This window comes from Prunus avium, chromosome 2 (assembly GCF_965620075.1).
Source record: "Prunus avium chromosome 2, drPruAviu1.hap1.1, whole genome shotgun sequence".
NCBI lineage: Eukaryota > Viridiplantae > Streptophyta > Magnoliopsida > Rosales > Rosaceae > Prunus > Prunus avium.
Genome location: NC_142285.1, coordinates 33,902,756 through 33,922,960, shown reverse-complemented (window position 1 = coordinate 33,922,960; position 20,205 = coordinate 33,902,756). Strand labels below are relative to the sequence as shown.

At 36.6% G+C, this 20,205-nt stretch overlaps 3 protein-coding genes across 3 annotated transcripts; 2 read left to right on the top strand and 1 right to left on the bottom strand.

Moving 5' to 3' along the window:
• Nucleotides 1-1,448: 1,448 nt before the first annotated feature.
• LOC110759286 (K(+) efflux antiporter 2, chloroplastic) lies at nucleotides 1,449-12,280 on the top strand. Its single transcript, XM_021961339.2, has 21 exons — nucleotides 1,449-1,703; nucleotides 2,073-3,830; nucleotides 4,432-4,603; nucleotides 4,680-4,770; nucleotides 5,291-5,427; nucleotides 5,561-5,620; nucleotides 5,731-5,850; nucleotides 6,584-6,652; nucleotides 7,105-7,170; nucleotides 7,445-7,534; nucleotides 8,113-8,217; nucleotides 8,287-8,415; nucleotides 8,998-9,207; nucleotides 9,747-9,896; nucleotides 10,201-10,254; nucleotides 10,365-10,423; nucleotides 10,709-10,775; nucleotides 10,853-11,029; nucleotides 11,217-11,273; nucleotides 11,518-11,592; nucleotides 11,704-12,280. Exons 2-21 carry the CDS (start codon nucleotides 2,170-2,172, stop codon nucleotides 11,824-11,826), a joined length of 3,672 nt encoding a protein of 1,223 aa, XP_021817031.1. The 5' UTR covers nucleotides 1,449-1,703; nucleotides 2,073-2,169; the 3' UTR covers nucleotides 11,827-12,280.
• Nucleotides 12,281-12,793: 513 nt separating this feature from the next.
• EMB3127 (Amino acid dehydrogenase family protein) lies at nucleotides 12,794-15,616 on the top strand. The gene is made up of 5 exons (XM_021961406.2): nucleotides 12,794-13,139; nucleotides 13,501-13,826; nucleotides 14,307-14,543; nucleotides 14,619-14,786; nucleotides 14,995-15,616. The coding sequence occupies exons 1-5, from the start codon at nucleotides 12,959-12,961 to the stop codon at nucleotides 15,163-15,165; spliced, it is 1,083 nt and encodes a 360-aa protein (XP_021817098.1). The 5' UTR covers nucleotides 12,794-12,958; the 3' UTR covers nucleotides 15,166-15,616.
• Nucleotides 15,617-15,735: 119 nt separating this feature from the next.
• On the bottom strand, nucleotides 15,736-19,801 carry LOC110759272 (N-terminal nucleophile aminohydrolases (Ntn hydrolases) superfamily protein). The gene is made up of 11 exons (XM_021961322.2): nucleotides 19,568-19,801; nucleotides 19,277-19,327; nucleotides 18,575-18,695; nucleotides 18,396-18,480; nucleotides 18,109-18,190; nucleotides 17,818-17,947; nucleotides 17,081-17,220; nucleotides 16,808-16,971; nucleotides 16,387-16,510; nucleotides 16,169-16,273; nucleotides 15,736-16,036 (listed from the first exon to the last, which is right to left on the bottom strand). The coding sequence occupies exons 1-11, from the start codon at nucleotides 19,721-19,723 to the stop codon at nucleotides 15,944-15,946; spliced, it is 1,251 nt and encodes a 416-aa protein (XP_021817014.1). The 5' UTR covers nucleotides 19,724-19,801; the 3' UTR covers nucleotides 15,736-15,943.
• Between the last annotated feature and the right edge of the window lie 404 nt (nucleotides 19,802-20,205).

Below are 20,205 nucleotides of genomic sequence, written 5' to 3'. Positions count from 1 at the left end.
CACAAAAGGATGATGTGATGAGGAATCTTGAGGACGGTTGGAAACACATTGTCAGATAATTCTAACATAAAGGCGTGCAATTTTTTACGAAATCAAGATATTTTATTAACTTCACTCGGTCGATATTTCTCTGATAAAAAAAACGTAAGGAAACTCTCATGTTCAACTCAGAAGAATGCAAAATACTTACTGTGAGTTTGATTCCTAATTGTGGTTACCTCATTATTATGGCGTAACTTATTATCAGTAAATAACCTATTGTAAAAATATTTGTAAGTATTTATTTCTTAAAAATCAATTTATTTTCACTTTTTCTCTTCTAACAATTCAGCCCTCTTCCTATCTTAACTTCTATTATAAGTAAAATTGTTTTTCGTATTTTAAAAAGATTATTTTGCGTTTATGACGACAGAAAAGAGGATGTGTATTTAGCTTTGTTTTCCTATCATTTGCCTATCCTTTTAGGAAGTGCCGTGCACGTGATGCTTTTAAAAAGAGAAGAGAGTGACGGAAATGGCAAATGGCAAATGGCAGCATGCACCTGATTTGATTTCGATATCCACGTGGACCCCGCGTGAACCTGATAAAAAACTCAAAATCCCCTTCCCTCTCTCTCCTCCGTCGTTGAATATCTTTGCTGAGTTTGCAACTCTGCGTCCTTGTCTTTAAAAAGAATATCCTCAGGCATATATAGTGGCTAAAATACAAATATACAAATATAAACACTTTTCATTTATTTATTTTAAAAAATCCAAAATTAATATCACCACTTATTCAAACCTTCAAGGGGCATTTCAATAAAAGAAAGAAAATATTCACACACTAGAATTCGTTTTTCCCGTGTAAATGTAAGAAGAGAAAAAAAAGAAAAAAGAAAAAAAAAGGAAGCGTTGCATTATAAAAATTAAACTTTTATATAACCCCATATTCTTATTTTCCCCAATAATCTTTCAAAACATTTCTTTGATTCGGGTTACTTTTAAAAATTAAAACCAAAAAGGAAAATAAACATTGGTTGGTATCTCTTTTCTAAAACTTCAAAGATTGCATATTTGGATTAGGTTAATTAGCTAACGTGTAGTATGCTGGTCTCTGTATATCCGAGGTCGATGTATCTCATTCTTCGTTAAAGGAATTTTGTTAAATTCTTTCTTGATAAGATTTACTCTTTTTCATAATATTAATAATCTTATTGAAAGGGGGGATACAATTGTCATGTATGGAAATAAAAGAGTTTTGACAAATTTTAAGAATTTCTTTTTCGTTCCAACAGATTTTAAAATTTAGCGAGAGATGTGTTAGGTAGGTACGTGTGTGGATATAAGGAGACAAAATAGGGTGTATTTTCCTTGCCCGAAAAAAAAAGAAAAAAAGAGGGCGCTTTATAGAATCTTCCCATTTTTTAACAAAAAAAATTATTTATTTATTTATTTGGTTATTTTTAATTCGTCACGAGGACGGAGGCATGTTTACATTTTCCGACTTTCCAAACAGAGAGAAAGAGGAGGCAGTAGACTAGTAGAGAGAGAGAGAGAGAGAGAGTGTGTGTGGAGCTCAATTTCATTTCATTGCTTCTCTCAGACTGGGCCGAACTGCTGCTCACAAAACGACGACGTCGATTGGTTCTCAGTTCCGTCATTTTCCTTTCAAACTCCGCCTTTGGATTTCTCAGCTCTTTCCCCCAATTTGGCTCTTCGCGATCGGTTAGTCCGCCTCATGCACTCACTTGCATTTACATATACGTATTCGTATACACTGTATATGTGTGTTTGTCTGCTTCTATTTGTAGTTTTTGAAACTAATTTGTATTCTGATTATTCTCTCTCTTTCTCTCTGTGTGTGTTTCTGTGTTTAGGTATGCATACATCTGTGTATATGAGTTTGTATTGGATTTTGTTAATGGAAATGAACTTACATGTGTGTGAATTTATGCATGTTGTGCGCGTACGTGTCTACGGATGTGTTTGATGGGTTTTTTAGGGTTCGAGCTAGCTATTTGTTGTGAATCTACGATTGGATTAAGCGATGTTGATGTGTTTTTACTTATAGTATATTGAATTTATTTTTATCAGGTGTTTGTCTAAAAGTCAGTGAGAAATGAGAGTGTGCAATTTGATGCTGATTGCGATTATAGACATTTGAGTGGTTTGTGGAGGCTGTTCATCAAATATGGATCTTGCGTGTAGTTTTCGGCAGCCTAATGTGTTATGTGGCAGTCAAGGGGCAGGTTATAAAAATTTGAACCGCTTTGATTCACCCATTATCTTTAGGAGTAAAGATGTTAATTGTAACTTTCTGGGTAATTCGAGAATTGTTGTGAAAGCATGTTCTGGTAAGAGGGTGAAGAGAACTGTTTGTTTTAGTGGTTGTAGGATTTCACGTTTGGCCTACAGAGAAAAAACCGATGATCATCTGTGGAATTTGAATCTGAAAATGCCTTTATCTTGTAGCTTTGGTAATGTTGTTAAAGGGTCAAGAGCAGTTTGGTGGTCGCGGTGTCAGAGTAATGACTCGTTAGCATACGTTAATGGAAATGGTCGGAATGTAGAATATGTAGAAGGTCATGATGAGAGCTCAGGAGTTGGGTCTGTTCATGGTGCTGAGTTGAGTGGTTCCAAAGAAGAGGATGGACATGAAGAACAAAAGGAAGAGTCAGAGGCACCTATTTTGGATGAAATAAGGGAATTGCTGCAAAATGCCATGAAAGAATTGGAAGCTGCGCGACTTAATAGTACCATGTTTGAAGAAAAGGCTCAAAAAATATCAGAAGCTGCGATATCCCTGCAGGATGAAGCAGCAAATGCTTGGAATAATGTTAATTCAACCCTTGATACTATACAAGAGATCGTGAATGAAGAGTGTGTTGCGAAAGAAGGTGTTCAGAAAGCAACAATGGCTCTTTCATTAGCAGAGGCAAGGCTTCAGGTGGCATTAGAATCTTTAGAGGTTGCAAAAAGAGGGACCGATTCACCGGAAATTTTACAAGAAAGTGATGGGGAACATGATTGTAAAGCAGAAGAAAAGGCACTTTCGGTTGCCCAGGAAGATATTAAGGAATGCCAGGCAAATTTGGCCAACAGTGAGGCAGAGTTAAGGCGCTTACAAAGTAAAAAGGAGGAGTTGCAGAAGGAAGTGGACAGGTTGAATGAGGCTGCAGAGAAAGCACAGCTGAATGCTTTGAAAGCAGAGGAGGATGTAACGAACATAATGCTTTTGGCAGAGCAAGCTGTTGCTTTTGAACTTGAGGCTGCACAGCATGTGAACGATGCAGAAATTTCATTACAAAGAGCAGAGAAATCTATCTCCAATTCAATTGCTGATACCACAGAAAACAACCAAGGGCAGGTGTTGAGTGATGATGCTGCTCTTGAGGAAGAGGATAAGGTAGTCCAAGGAAGTTCTGCTGAGATTATTGTTGAAAGGGATAGAGATGTGGCAGTTGATGGTGATTTGTTGGCTGTCAAGCCTCTACCAGATAGCTCTTCTGACAAAATCAGCCTGAGTTTTGAAGACACGAATCAATCTGTTGATTTGAGTGATCATGAGAATGGAAAGTTAAATTTAGATTCTCTTAAAGAAGCTGAAGTAGAAGTTGACAAGTCAAAGAATGTGGTTCAAACTAAAAGGCAGGAAACTCAGAAGGATTTGCCTAGGGAGAGTTCACCGTCAAATGCTCCCAAGACAGTATTGAAGAAATCTTCTCGTTTCTTTTCTGCTTCTTTCTTCTCTTCTGCAGATGGGACTCCAACATCAGTTTTCCAGGGTCTGATGGAGTATGCAAGGAAGCAATGGCCCAAGCTGGTTGTCGGGATCTTCCTATTTGGAGTGGGGTATGTATTGTTGTTTATACTTGTTCTTTAATTTATTGTTGCCCCTTCTTTTCCTCCCCTTTAGTGTCAGAATTCTGCGCTGAAAGATTTATCAGGTATTTTCTGACTACATTTGAGTTTCTGCTCTATGTTAATCAATATTCTGGATGACATACCTGGATTTTCTGTGGAAATCTGGGGGAAAAATTGTACGCGTTTAGGAATCCTCTGCATCTACTGTGTTTCAGTAGATGCCAAAAGAACTATACCAGGACTGAGATAAACATGATAACCTGTTAAAATACAAATTATGAAGTTCCAAAACTTTCCCAGTAAAAGTTTTCCTTTGTTGGTTACAAATTGCCATGGGAACATGATTGTATAATGAGTCATTGATTAATAGCTTCTGAAAGTGTTCCCTTCCATTACAAATCATGAAAGCAGCTGCTACTTTGTCACCGGGATGCATCTTTTTATTTATTTATTTTTTAATACAGCTCTTCCTCCTTTGTTCTTTCAAAAGGGCTTTCTGTTAAACTTTTTCCTGCTCTTCTTATTAAATTGTTATTTCGGGTGTACGACTTGCCTTCCTTTGATCTCAAGATGCTGAAATTTATCACAGGCTCACCTTTTATACTAATCGAGCAGAAAGGGCCGCACAACTGATACAACAGCCAGAAGTCGTGACCACTAGTATTGAAGAAGTTTCCTCAAGTGCGAAGCCTCTAGTTCGAGAATTACAGAAACTTCCTAGAAGAATTAAAAAACTAATTGATATGCTTCCACATCAAGAGGTATGTTCCAACGTAATTTTGCTCCTGGTCTAACATGTATCTTTCTACTTTCTCATTTAATCTATCTTTTTCTCAGGTGAATGAGGAGGAAGCCTCTCTCTTTGACATGTTATGGTTATTGTTAGCAAGTGTGATATTTGTGCCTGTATTTCAAAGGATTCCTGGAGGTAACTGAATCTCTATACCTTTAATATCTATTTCATGCTTGGTTGTTTTGTTTTCCATTTCAAATGTACACAGGTGCATAGTATTTTCTGTCTTGGTTACAGAGTTGCATTGCTTTATAAGCTTTTAGAGTATGAACCATAATGTTCAGAGTTCCACAAAACACTAGACATTTACTAAATATACTAGCTATAGGTCTTTTACTGTTTCTTTTTTACTTGCTTTGCTTGTCCTATGTCCTTTCTAATTATGATCTAGACTTTCACTTATCCAATTTTTATACCACATCAATCTAAAATCCTTGGCCCTCATTACGCTTTCTTGAACTTAGCTAGAATAAGTTTCATTAAGAAAATAATTCTATGGATTTGATGAGAAGTTGACAAAATTTGTTGTGAATCCTTTCCACACCACACCATCATCTGTTCTATGGTTCTGAACTACCTGGGCCTAAATATTGTGTATCTGAGATTTATGATGCCATTTAACTGATGGGTGTCATCTGTATGCTGCTATCTTTAGGCAGTCCTGTTCTTGGGTACTTAGCTGCTGGCATCTTGATTGGGCCTTATGGCCTCTCTATTATTCGTCATGTACATGGGACAAAGGCAATTGCTGAATTTGGAGTTGTTTTCTTACTGTTCAACATTGGCCTCGAGGTGGACTCTATAAATTGGATATATTGCTATTCTACGTTTGCATTTCATCTTCAATTTGATGAAAGAATTATATGCTTATTCTGAATTACAATGAGGAAAATTAACAAGAAGACTTTGGCTTTGCATTTTTTAGCTTTCTGTTGAAAGGTTGAGTTCCATGAAGAAATATGTATTTGGATTGGGCTCTGCTCAGGTGATTTTCTCATATTCATTTCGTCCTGGCCATTAGTAAGATTTATTATTATTATATGTTATTAATAATTAAGTTTGCTATTGAATTCTTAATAAGCATAATGAATGCAGGTTTTGGTGACAGCTATTGTGATTGGTGTGGTTGCTCATTATGTTTGTGGGCTGCCTGGTCCTGCTGCAATTGTAATCGGCAATGGCCTGGCTTTGTCATCCACTGCAGTTGTTCTGCAGGTAATGGTTATGGGATGACTATGATACAAGCATCTGTAATTCTATTGATTACTCGTTCGAAAAGTAAATAAATAGGTAGATAGATGGTGAAATACAAGCCTCTTATATTTGAGTATCTGGATACCTTCAATACCTCCTTGGAGAAGGGGGTGTGGGGTGTGAATGTTCAATTTAAGGGAGCCTTCTTCATGTGAACAGCAGCTCACCATAACATTTTAATCGTTGATAATTTGTGGGTTAGAGGCGGAATATGGATGATAGGTATTATTTGTGTCGAGGGCAGCACAAAAGGTTGTTTACATTCTTCTGCATTGTTCAGTGGCTTCATAATATGGGGTTTTATCCTATCTTACTTTAGTATTTATCGGGATATACCTAGCTCAGTTTGTTTCATTGGGTTGGCATGCTCAGTTTGTTAAAAAAATTGAGTATGTAGGAAATTGTTCTTTATGTGTAAATTCTGGTGTGGTGGTCAGAGTTGTACAGAAGAGCAAGAAACATCCTAGGAAGAGTTACAGGAATCTTATTTAAGGATGTTGATTGAGTGGATGACAAAGATATTGGATTTTTCTTTTTCTTCTGCTCTAGATTTCTTGTTTTATCTGTGTTTTAATCTCTCCATGTTATATATGGGTTGTGTACATGCGTTGCATTTCGCATGTTTCTCCCAATTTGTTTTTTCTATAAGACTGCAAAAGCTTCTAATGGATATTCTTTTGAACTTATTTTTCAGGTCTTGCAAGAGCGGGGTGAGAGCACGTCACGCCATGGCCGTGCTACGTTTTCTGTCTTACTTTTCCAGGTCACTTTGAATTTTCAAAAATATATTAAGGCTCAATTGGTTTCAACAGAAATCATTTTCTGGAAATTGACATACATTTTAAGGTCAAACTAAGAGTCTGTGGTCATCTTGATTCAACTGAACATCTAGACTCATGCTGACACATAGATCCATGCTTTATGAGTCTTTGTGTTTGCATCTTTACAGTGGGCAATTATTGTAGGGTGATCAGCATCAGCTATGCATAATGCGTAGTTCCACCCATAAGCTCCTTCGATATTAGTGCCCTGCTACATACAGCAAATAAGTATCAGAGTTTTAAAGTTAACGCGTGGTTAAGTGAAGTTGATGGTTATGTGTGCTGATTCTTGATAATTAAATTGCAAGCTGTTCCATCATCCATATTATTTATTCCCGTTTTACAAATCTTGGACCTAAATTAGTTACACACCTTACTTTTGGTTATTTTTCAGGATTTGGCTGTTGTGGTTTTGCTAATACTTATACCTCTCATTTCACCAAATTCATCAAAAGGAGGGGTAACATTACTTTTGCTCTCACGAAACTCTTTCTATACATACATACATACATTTATATATATATATACATACATACATACATTTATATATATACATACATACATACATACATACATGCATTTATATATATACATACGTACATACATTTATTTATATATATATATATATATATTATATCTCCATAATTCAAACCTGACCTTTCGGTTTCTTTAAAAAATAGTGCAGTCTGTACTTATTTTTGTTGTACTAAGTAACTTCATCTGCTACCGTTCAGATTGGTTTTCAAGCCATTGCTGAAGCACTTGGACTTGCTGCTGTAAAGGCAGCAGTTGCAATCACAGCCATAATTGCTGGTGGACGATTGGTAAGTCTTTTTTACATCTATAGGTTTTCAGAATTATGTCAATGGGATGGTTGAATTCCTAGAACTTAAAAATACTTTTAGTTTTTGGCCAGAACTAAGAACTTGTTTAGTGTGAAGAACTAGTTGAGTACTTGACACAGTTTCATTTTTATAATATTTTATGTTTGGAATTCTTTCTCAAGCGTCAGTTACATTTCTTTTGTCTTATTTATTTATTTTTATTCATGGGAGGGGGAGCACATTTATCAAACTTTTGCCATGAGCATGGTGTAAAGTGCTCTGCCACTTGAGCTACAAGCCCCCACACATCTGTTTTGCCTATTAAGGTTGGGAAGTGACATATGGTTAAGTGTTTTAGATGGCATTACTAGTATAGAACTTTGATCAGAACCTTAATGCTAAACTATGTTCTCTTAGAATAAAGGGCCTGGAGGAGGCCAAAAATATTTTTCATATTGCTTGAGAAAACAATTTCGAAATGTTTTCATCTTTTTTACAAGCTCTCCTTTTGATCTCATCTTCTTTTAAGATTCAAGTTTGTGCCTTGAGCCTAATGTTTCTTTTTTGGGGTTTTGCAGCTGCTTCGACCAATTTATAGGCAAATTGCAGAAAATCAGAATGCAGAAATATTTTCTGCCAATACACTGCTTGTTATTCTAGGAACAAGTCTTCTAACTGCCAGGGTATATTCTGCATTATTTGTTTTTTTTTGTTGCCTTAGAGTTTGTAATATTTTTTCGTTTCTTGAACAGGCTGGACTATCCATGGCACTCGGAGCATTTTTGGCTGGTTTGCTTCTTGCAGAAACTGAATTTTCTTTACAGGTTGAGTCAGACATTGCTCCGTATCGTGGTCTTCTATTGGGCCTCTTTTTCATGACGGTATGTGCTTTATGATGTGTGTGTGTGAGAGAGAGAGAGAGAGAGAGAGAGAGAGAGAGAGAGAGAGAGAGAGAGGACCTGCACTATCTCAAAAATACTTTTTGTTATTGAAAAATAACCTCTTACAAACCCTTTGAGGACCTCCACTATCTCAAAAATACTTTTTGTTATTGAAAAATAACCCCTTACAAACCCTCCGAGAGTGCACACATGCCTTTAATTGACTGGGACGTCAATCCATGATTTTCCTAGCATTTCTTTCCATACCACCCTCAAGCAGTTTTAACAAAAATATATGTACCGTATAGTGAGTCTTAAATTGTTACACTCTTGATGCGATGTTTGATGATCTTCCAGCTCGTCAGCATCAGCTGCCTTATTTCTTCAAATGGCTTTTCTTGTGTATTTTCAATACAATATATATGATATTATCAATTAATAATTGTAGCATTGAGAAGGATGTTACTTGAGTTCTTGACTTGGACATTGTTTCTAATTTTAGTCAACTGATACTGTCAGCCTATTGATGTTAGAATGTTGCCCCTATATCTGCAATTTGTAACAACTATTTTGTGGTTTCAGGTTGGAATGTCTATTGATCCAAAGCTTCTTGTTTCAAACTTCCCGGTTATAGCTGGAACATTAGGACTCCTTATTGGTGGCAAATCCTTATTGGTTGTTTTAATTGGCAAAATTTTCGGAGTTTCAATAATATCTGCAATAAGAGTTGGTCTTCTTCTCGCTCCTGGCGGAGAATTTGCATTTGTTGCTTTTGGTGAAGCTGTTAATCAGGTTTACTTCATTTATCCATCCTTACTGTTTGTGAGATTTACTGGTTTGCATTTTAACAACTACAAGGCTTTACTAAATTTTATATGGTCTCCTTGGTGTTTATGCAAATGTAGTAGCGAATACCTTGCCTTCTATTAACGCATCTCATAGGTGTTAACCAATATTAAAAATCTAGTTTCCCAATGGTAAATTACTCGGGTAAAAGCATTGGTTTAACCGAATGTTGTTTTTATTAATTGATGACTAATTGTTTTAACTGAATAACTAAATAAAACACATTTCTCTTCATCTGCAAAGAATTCTCAATGTGAAAACACAGAGATAATAGGCTGATCTTTAAAAAGAAAAAATAGTGGATCCAGAGGGTCCCACATGAATTGGTTTATTTTAAAAAAGCCTTGTTATTTGGAAGCTCTTGGTTGTAATTGATACTAAAAATTAGTCAACTATTTTGCTAGTTGGTGTCATATTCTGCTTAATGTCTTAGCCATTCTGCAATGTTGCTTGTAGAAGTATCATGCTAATTGAGTAATCTGCAGGGAATAATGTCTCCTCAATTATCGTCTTTGCTCTTCCTTGTCGTGGGAATTTCAATGGCCATCACTCCATGGCTAGCTGCTGGCGGCCAGTTAATTGCATCTCGTTTTGAGGTGCATGACGTTCGAAGTTTACTACCTGTTGAGAGTGAGGTAAAACGCCTGATGAAGAATGTACTATTATGACTGATGCTCTGCCAAGACTAATTGCTGGAAAGTATTGTTGCCCACCCAGAAAATTCTTTTAATTAAGAAATTTCGGCAACAGTAATTTTCCTTATTTTATTAAAAACTCGGTTAGCACATCATAACTGCAGCTATCCATATGGTATCTGTTAATTTTTAACTTATAATATCCATGTTGTGTTAGAAATGATATCAAAATATTTTTTCATTTATCTTTTTGGTTAATGTTTACTGATAATCTTGGTATCTCTTGGCTGAATTATATTTCCAGACAGATGATTTACAAGGTCATATAATCATCTGTGGCTTTGGACGAGTTGGCCAGGTTGTAAAAGTTTTCAGCTTTTGTCATACAATTAGTTTGAAAATCTTAGCCAAGCCTGTGCATGTATTGTAACAGTTGTAATTTGGTTTTTCCTCTCCTTTTCTTCTCAGATAATTGCACAGCTTCTTTCAGAGAGACTAATTCCGTTTGTAGCTCTTGATGTGAGGAGGTAATCTTGAAGACATTTTATAATTTTTCATTGTAATTGATTTTTCTATTATTACTAGCGCTGGATGGCTGTACGTTAGTCTCATGTGTATTTTACAACTACATGTTAGTCTAGCTTGTATGTACATTTCAATGAATGGTTTTTGGAGTTTATTTGTGTTCTCTTAGTCAGCACTAAGGACATGATGACTATAAAAAAAGTAAACAACGAGGCCTGACAATCTTTGGAATGGTTTCTGAAGATTGCAATTCATAATATCTCATTAACATGTTCTTTGTTGTTCAGTGATAGAGTGGCAGTTGGACGTTCTCTAGATGTTCCAGTCTATTTTGGAGATGCTGGTAGTCGAGAGGTATGTATGATAAGTTGAAAGTATAGTTTTATCATATGCAGGTTTAGTGTATGAAATGCTTTCAACCCCTTGAATAGGTGCTCCACAAAATTGGTGCTGAACGAGCATGCGCTGCAGCCATCACTTTAGATTCTCCTGGTGCAAACTATAGAACTGTCTGGGCTCTAAGCAAGTATTTCCCAAACGTGAAAACTTTTGTTCGTGCTCATGACGTTGATCATGGCCTTAATTTGGAGAAGGCTGGGGCTACAGCGGTAATATTTTAATGCCTGTTCTTACTTTGCTCTCTGTTGACTGCACCTGTCAGAAGTAATCCCTATATTTAATGGAGTAGAATATCTAACGACTAATGAGTGGCTTAAAAATTGGAATGCTTGCGTATTATTTATCTCTTATAGATTGCATTCATGAGAATTTGACTCACTCTCAAGCAACTTACAGGTTGTCCCAGAGACCTTGGAACCGAGTCTGCAGTTGGCAGCTGCTGTTCTTGCTCAGGTGAATTACTTAATTGTCAATATCTTATCTCTTCATAAGATTGCCCGACCTTCGAGATTCTGTTTGTTGTATTGTGTTAAAACTTATTCAATAGCTTTGCACACATTCTTTTCTTGTTTTCAACTTGAGATTGCAGTTCTTATTGTTTTATTTATTTTTCTTCCAAAGATAATTGTGACATTGTTCTTGGTTGGAAGTCTCTAAGATTGTCGTCTCATCGTATTTATATCCTGTTCTTGTTCAGGCTAAACTACCCATGTCAGAGATTGCAGCAACCATCAATGAATATAGGTCCCGCCACCTTGCTGAGCTAACTGAGGTACTTGACATTCACCTTTATTTTATTTTTTAGCACAACATATTATTACAATTTCAGTTGTGGCTTTGCTCCTGATACTTAGGATCTTCAAATTTATGTTTTTCTCTGCAGTTATGTGAAACGAGCGGAAGTTCTCTTGGCTACGGATTCTCTCGAATGATGAGTAAACCCAAACCTCTGTCTTCCGATTCTACAGATGAGAACCAATTCACTGAAGGAACACTGGCTATATAAAAAATGCCCAATTGTAAACACAGCAAAAAGGAAAATGTAGAAACGGCGTAGGCACTGTATAGCTGATTACTTCTTCCATTTTGGTTGGACCCAAAAAGAAAAAGATTCATCTTCCATCTTCCATTGGGTATAAGTTGTACAGAAAATACACTGAAGAGGCAATCAATAGCAAACAGATGACTCTGACGACCCTTTTTGTTGGATAAACTTTGTTGAATCTTTTGTTCTTGATGCGTCTTTGTCTAAAGGCAGGCAGAAGACTCTAAGCCTATCACTTGTTTTGGGCTATGTTTGGGTCCATGGTGTAGGAAAAGATCATAAAATTTCAAATCTTCTCTCATGTTTTCCTTGTTTTTTGAATGGGTGAATTGGGAAAAGTATCTCCTATCTGACTTTTTGTTCATTGGAAATTTGGAATGAATCTTGGAATGGAATGGACGTTCTTTTAAAATCACCACTTAGTTGTTTGCTTCACATATAATCTAATTGGGCAGCGATTTACATATAATCTAATTGGGCAGCGATTTACATATAATCCCTACTTCGAACATTTGCACTATAAAACTGAATATTTTTACATTTCTGTACTAGAGGATTGTATGAGATTTGTTAAAAGAGGAGTGTTAAAATCACTATAAGATAACAAAAGAAATTCCCGTATTCATAATTTATTCTTAATTACTTGAATTATAAGTCTTGTATAACTTCGTAATATCTTTAACAAGAAATGTTAGATTGCTAACAGGATTCAGCCCAATTGAAAAGGCCTTGATTTGTAGACAATTGGTCTTAATTCGAACTCATATGGCACATTGACAGTGCGTGTATGATAATACCTCCATTATCCTTTGTATCAAAAAAATATTGTTATTATATTATTATTTTAATTTAATTAATGGTTTTTCATGCAAGAAAATAATTTACTTTTTGCGCCACCCTGTTATTCTACTGTCACTGCCCACCGCACACATGGCGTAATAGTTACTCGGCTACTTCCATTCCATCTTTTATCTCACAGCGACAGAGACAAGTAAAGCTAAACCCTAAAACCCCAAAAGGGTTTTGAAGTTTGAGCATAACGTACAGAAGGGGACTATCTTCTTCTTCTTGTCTGGTAAAATCTCAATACCAGATGGCGTCGATGATGTTCACGGACTGCTCGTCCTCCACCACCGCTCGGCTCCTCCCCTTCAGACACAACCCTCTCCTCCGTAGAAATAACGGCGTCGTTTCCCTTCGCCGCCTCATAAACCTTAGCTCTCCCAGAAGCCTACGCCTTCACTCCTCTTCTTCACTCTCTCCATCACCCATTGGTATGGTTCTCTTCCCTCTCATACATAGCAGCAAATTAGAGTTTTCTGATAAGAATGTAATGTAAAAGCTGGTTTAGAGTGTTCGTATCCCCTGCTACATTTATTCGAATATGTAGAAGCCCATGAATGAACCCTTAGCAAATGCTTTCTAGCATGCTCTGGTGTTTTTTGAATGACTGATTAGTGTCACAGACTAGGTTTGATTTTTGTTCTTGGGCAAATGGGAATTGTTTTATTGCATTAACTGTTTGGTGGTCACATTACAAATCCTTGATAGATTCCAACCTTACTCAACAATTTCTCTAATTTGTTTAATGAAATTTTCTATACTGTAGTTAATAGATATTGGTCGATTTTACAGCTTCATTGGCAACTGAAACACCGGCTAAAGTGATTGATGGAAAATCAGTTGCGAAGCAAATCAGAGATGAGATCAATGCTGAAGTGGCGAGAATGAAGGATGCAATTGGAATTGTTCCGGGTTTAGCAGTTATTCTTGTCGGGGACAGGAAGGACTCTGCCACTTATGTGCGCAACAAGAAAAAAGCTTGTGATTCTGTCGGGATTAATTCATTCGAAGTGCGTTTGCCGGAGGATTCCACAGAACAAGAAGTGCTCAAATTCATCTCGGGCTTCAATGATGACTCCTCAGTTCATGGCATCCTTGTTCAGTTACCTCTGCCTCCTGTATGCTTTTAAATTTGAATTTTGCTTTCCCTTTGTGAAATTATGTTGCAATGAGAATATAAAAAACAAGTTGTTTTGAAGGCATATCTTGCATAAGTCTTCAAGCTCTTCTGTTCATCCATTTTAGCCAATGCTCTCTTTTAGCAAATAGAGAACTGTTGGGTCATGTAGGTGCATGTTTTAGCTTCTGAAGAATGATTCACTCTATAGTTTGTTGTAGATGAATATTTGTTGTTTCTTGAAGAGTTCATTATATACATGCCTTAACGTACTTAGCTATGAATTAGGTAAGCGTACGTTTGGTTGCCCATGTATCTTTCATCCCTTAAACCTCAAGTTGTCAGTAAAACATGATCTATGGATCATTACGATCAAGACCATGTTCATGTATATGAATGTACATTTTATTAGATTTACAGTTGTTCTCCCATGATTTATTATGACTAAACAATTTAATTGTTTTCATGTGTATGTTACCAGCATATGAATGAGCAAAACATCTTAAATGCCGTTAGCATTGAGAAAGATGTGGATGGGTTTCACCCGCTAAATATTGGTCGTCTTGCCATGCGTGGAAGGGACCCCTTGTTTGTGCCTTGTACACCAAAAGGGTGCATAGAGTTGTTGCATAGGTATGGTGTACCTATCAAAGGAAAGAGAGCAGTTGTAATTGGACGGAGCAATATTGTTGGGATGCCAGCTGCTTTATTGCTGCAGGTGACATTCGTTTGCCCCAGTAGTAATTTACTTACTTGTGTTCATGAGTTAAACTTGATTTTTGAATGTTGGTAGAGGGAAGATGCTACAATCAGTATAGTCCATTCCCGAACCAAGAATCCTGAGGAGATCACAAGACAAGCAGATATCATAATTTCAGCTGTAGGTCAACCAAATATGGTGAGGGGTAGCTGGATTAAACCTGGTGCAGTGATTATTGATGTCGGAATAAATCCAGTTGAGGTGAGAAGGGCTCATAGTTTAACAATTCATTCCTTATTGAACCCCAACCCCCCCTCTTTTTTCTTTCACATTTGGTTGTCAGATGTGAACAGGAAATGAAATATCATTGTTAAAATAAAATTGGATGGTTTGATCATGGCATGTTGATGTTTGTATCTCATTCAAGGCTACAGGTTATTGGGCTAATGATGTGTGTATTTTTTGACAGGATGAAAAGAGCCCTCGAGGTTATCGGCTGGTTGGAGATGTCTGCTATGAGGAGGCCAGCCAGATTGCTTCAGCAATTACTCCAGTACCTGGGGGAGTGGGTCCAATGACAATAGCAATGCTTCTCTCTAATACTCTCGTATCAGCAAAAAGGGTACACAACTTCCAGTGAGATGTTCAGAGGTGCGGCTACTGGCAGAGATCTCCCCTCTAATTCAATTAAAGACGCCACCATCATATTCTTGATCCTGAGCTACCATTGGTTTTTTTATTGTGGGAACATTTCCTTCGTGTGCTTATCAGTTCTCACCACTAGAAATCGAGAGAGATTTTTCTAAGTGTTAAAAGGCAGTTTTTTTTTTTTTTTGGGGTCAAAAGAGTTGAAAGCATCTTTGTTTTAACCGTATGATGTATTTTCGGTAAGAGGGTTTATGTAGCAGGGGTTCCATGTTGACTAGGAACTCTGATATGTTATCTGATACAAAAATCTTGGAAGGCATCCTCTCTACACATAATAGAAATGGGGTTTGCAGACTTAATGTAATAAGTTAAATTTTGTACGTTTGGTATTAGATTGGAGATTCATCTCCAAAGAAAATGTAGATGAATTTGTTCATGGTTTAGTCCTTTTCTATCTCTTTAATAGAACTGGTGATGGATGATGCGAAATGGTACTCTGCCCAACTCACTGAAGAGACTTTTTCTTTTTTCCTGTTCTTTTGCAAGAAAGAAAGATCTCACATACCAGAGAAAAGAGCTAACATATCAGAAGCACTGTTGATGTAAAACATCCAAATGTAGTTCGACAAGGAAACAATAGGAGAAGAGTAGCCAATACTTTAAAACCTTTGGAATACAACTAGTAACCAATTGATAGACAGATGATCTTCTACGTCAAAGCATAAGTGGCCAAATCCAGAATATTAAACAAACAAGATTGCAGTTTGCAGTCATAGCAGCTTTCCACGAGTAAGGTCAATTCGCGCTTCGAAATGGTCCACACCAGTTTTGCTTTGCAATTTTGTACTCCTAAGAATTGAAACCTGAAAGATGGAAACAATTTAGTCCACAACTTCACAACGGATCCTACATTCTTGTTAGAAATCAATAGGTATTGACAGTATGAGGACGAAGAAAAGAAGAGAGATAAAAATGCAAAGATCAGACTATGATACCTTGGGCCGCTCCATAGAGCTTCCAAAGTATCCTATTCCAAAGGATAAGGAAGAGTAAGCAGCTGCAATCTCTACAGCTTTCAACTTTGAAGAACTTCCTGAAACCTGAAAAGCAACATATAAACATACAATTGCTTCAGACAACAATTCCTGTAGAACAAAAAAAAAAGGAATTCTTACAGACAACTAACACAAAAAGGTTCTAACTTGGAACTCACTGTTGTGGGATCATCAGCTTGCACAAGTAGAATTCCAGCACTTCTGTCAGTACAATTGTGAGCACTCTCTTGAACAACAGAGCGTAAAACTTTCATGCAAGCAGAGGCAGGACCTGCCTGTGAACTAAGCAATGAATATGAAAATCAAGTTTACATACTGGGCATTATCTGAACAAGAATAGACATGGTATATAAACTAAAAAATTCATAGACATTGTAGGTCATCCCAACGGATGTTCTACAGTGCTAACTATAACTTGGAAGAATCATGATCACTCCAACTTTGGCGGATCCAATATGCAAAAGCAGGATTCTTGGTGTGTGTGTGTGTCTGAGAGAGATACAGAAGCTATCTTGAATTTCAACCTTCACGTCAACGAAAATTGAAAAAAAATATTATATAGTAATAGGACAAACATACATTGACAAAGAGACGCAGCACTCCCGAGCTGCAAATCCTTTCATTAGATATTCTCCAGCACCACTTACACAACAACCAACTATACATGGCGCCCCAAAAAGACCTTTGGAAGATGCCCAACAACCTGAACCATGCATTGCTGCTAATCCAACTCGCCCACCAACCTTTTTTTTAAAAAAAAAACAAAACAAAAAACAAAAAACCTGTTAGATTATTAGTCACCACAAACAGGCGACAAACAAATGAGTGCAAATTATTAGAAGCATCTGTCACCTTCAGAGCAATACCCCCACTTGAGGCACCAGAAGCTATTTGTCCTTCAGCATCCACACAAATAACTCCAACAGTGTCCATGACGCAATCATCTTCAGCCCCATTACTCTTCAAAGAATCACATGGTTGACTTTCTAATTCTAAAACATAGATACAATGATCACTTATAAAGAAGTATAATTCTTTAGTTTTTTTTCTTAATAAGGTCATACGAACTACATAATAAAATTAAGCAAGATGCTAGCTAAAGCGGAGAACTGCAGACTAGAAGAACCAAGAAAAACATCGTCATAATAGGAACAGATCATCAATATATCTTTTCTGGAGAATATAATAAAACAACAGTTTTGTTGCTATGTCAACAGAGTATCAGATTATTTAAAAGGACAAAAAACTAGAAGAAAATTAAATGCATGCATAGAACAGACTTTGATATGAAGTGCAAGTGTATCATGCTGCAACGTACTTTTACAAATTTATAGAGAGCAATAGTTCAGAATTTGGCTTTGGCACCGTGATTTAAAACATATCCCTCAAATATTATGATGTGCCTCTTTAGCGCATGTTAGGGCAAGAATAGACACACAGATTACTATACAGTATGGACGAAGACGGTAAACAGAATGAAAGTGTCATTGCCAGGACAGGTACACATGTAGATGGTAAGACACACTATAAACAATATCAGCTTTGAATGACTGAATTGATCTGTTTAATATCAAAAGGTGATGAAATACCTGACATTCCAGCAGTCTCTTGAGGACAGCAAGAAAGTCCAAAAGCAGATTTTTCTGTCTTTCCTTTTGCATCATCTACCATTGCTTTGTACTTTTTCCATTGTGCTTTTGCCCTTTCTGTCACCAGCCACTGTTTTGAAATACACACATGATTAATTCATCCCTTCTAAGAAATAAATTTGCGGCTGAAATATCCGTGTCATTAAAATTCCAAAATTTGAACATAAGCATAAAAAAAAAAAAGATTAGTGATTGAGATGAAAATTAAATATAAACACTAAAACAAATTACCTCATCAGCAGCTGGCGTGCTTGATGTCAAAGCAATGCCCTTGGACTTTGCCCATATGCGGGCACCTTCACCAACCAGGAAGCTACACAGCAAAAAATCTGCTCCATTATTAAATTAAGTAAAAGAAAACAAGGGAAAGGAAAGAAGAACAGAGGATTAGGAAAAAAAGTCCATTACGGTTTACAAGTATTTAAGAGACAAAATAACAGAAAGAAAATACAGCTGAGTTAAACACAATGATTAGAATGAAAACTATAATTGTCTGATTAAGAGAGAATAATTAGTACATGGGAGGTATTCGGCCCAACAGAGAGGATCCCATCATTTGCTCCTTGGCCAATAAAGCAGCAACCTGGATGGGGTTTCTGACACCTGGTCTACAACATATGCAAGGGATATTAAGTAACATAAGGGAAAAAGTATAGTATATGTGAATAAAATATGTGATTTTCGGCTATGAGAAAACCTGGAATTGCTCCAACAGCTCCAAAAATTCCAGAACTTCCATCCATAATACTGGCATCACATTCTACATGACCATCTTCTGTCAAATTGGAGCCTCTACCCGCATTCGTGCTTGGGTCATCCTTTAGGCATCAAAACTGAGTTAATAAACAATACACGATATGGTAGGCATCAAATATTGCTCTCAAAGAAAGGAAAGAGGCTTCTACCAACAACCTCTCTACAATTCCATGTGAAGAAAGAGAGACAAATATCTAATCTTCTTTGGAACTTAAATCTTCCTCTTAGATTGTTCTACAAGCATGTTGGTGCTTTTATAAAGCACTCTGTTCTAGCTATTTAAACTTAATTGGACTAAAGCTATCTTCAAATTTAAACAACTCCAAAAGTACACTTCAAAGCAACAGAGTTAACCATGTAAAACCATGATTATTCATTAGAAGAATTAAACCCTTCTACACAAAACATGAGGCTAAACTCATCCATAAACTGCCTCGGACAATTCTTTCCACATACACACAGTCATACCTGTTGCATAAGAAGAAATAACAGATACAATCATGCATGTTTTCATAGCTAACACTTCGGATACGCAACAACAAACTATGAATTTCTACTTCCTAAGATGCATCAATAAAAGGAATTTTAAAAAGTAAATTAACAAGAAACTTAAAAAATAGATATCTACAAAGAGAAAATATACCTCCAAGACTTGAATAGCAGCCGTAACAGCATCTATGCATCTACCAGAACCCTGAAGCAAAAGAAACAAAAAACATTATAAACAAGCTTGTAGTGTAAAAGGCACTACTAGCGTTTTTATTAATTTATTTCCAACCATCACTTTCGTCCACATAAAATTCCTAAAAATGCCATTACCAATGTTTTCAAGTTTTAATCTTTCATTCTCTATTTCCCTCAGGTTTTCTAGGCAACCAAACAGGAGCTGGAACAGTATAAATTAAATATGCGCACGACAGAGAGAGAAAGAGACCTTGCGGAGAAGTGAAGCGGCAGCGAGACAAGCGCGTTTGATGGCGGACCTGAGGGCTTTCTCGTTGGAAGGCGCGTGGTATCCCGCGCCGACGTGAACCGCTACGAAGAAGGTGGCGTTTTCATCTTCTACTTGCATTTGGTTAGCGGCAGCCATGGATTGTTTGATGGAACTAAACACAGCGTTTCAGTGCTCTTCTTTACTTCAGTGCAAGACACAATTACAACACCTCATTTTTTAATTCAATTTTTTTTAATAAATATTTTCCTACGTCATAGAAATTTGTTAACTTTAACGGCAAAATGAAGCATTTGCTTGACTTGTAATGAGATGATTATTGGCACCATTTCTTTTATAAAAAAAATCCAAATTAGACAATCATGGAGGCTAAAAAAATGAGTAATTAAGAACTCGAGTTAGCTCAAATGGCAAGGGTGAGTGCAAAAATGGTTACGTTTAGGGTAGGTCAAAGCTCAATTCCTTTCCATTGGAACTAGAAAAAGGTGTGTAAAATAATAGACTTTTGCTACAATGATGGTGATTAGTTTATGAATTAATTCCACTTTAGTACCCTGTGATTACACTCTTAATACATGTTAATCTATATCTTCTCAATTTTTACAATAACATACCCCCGA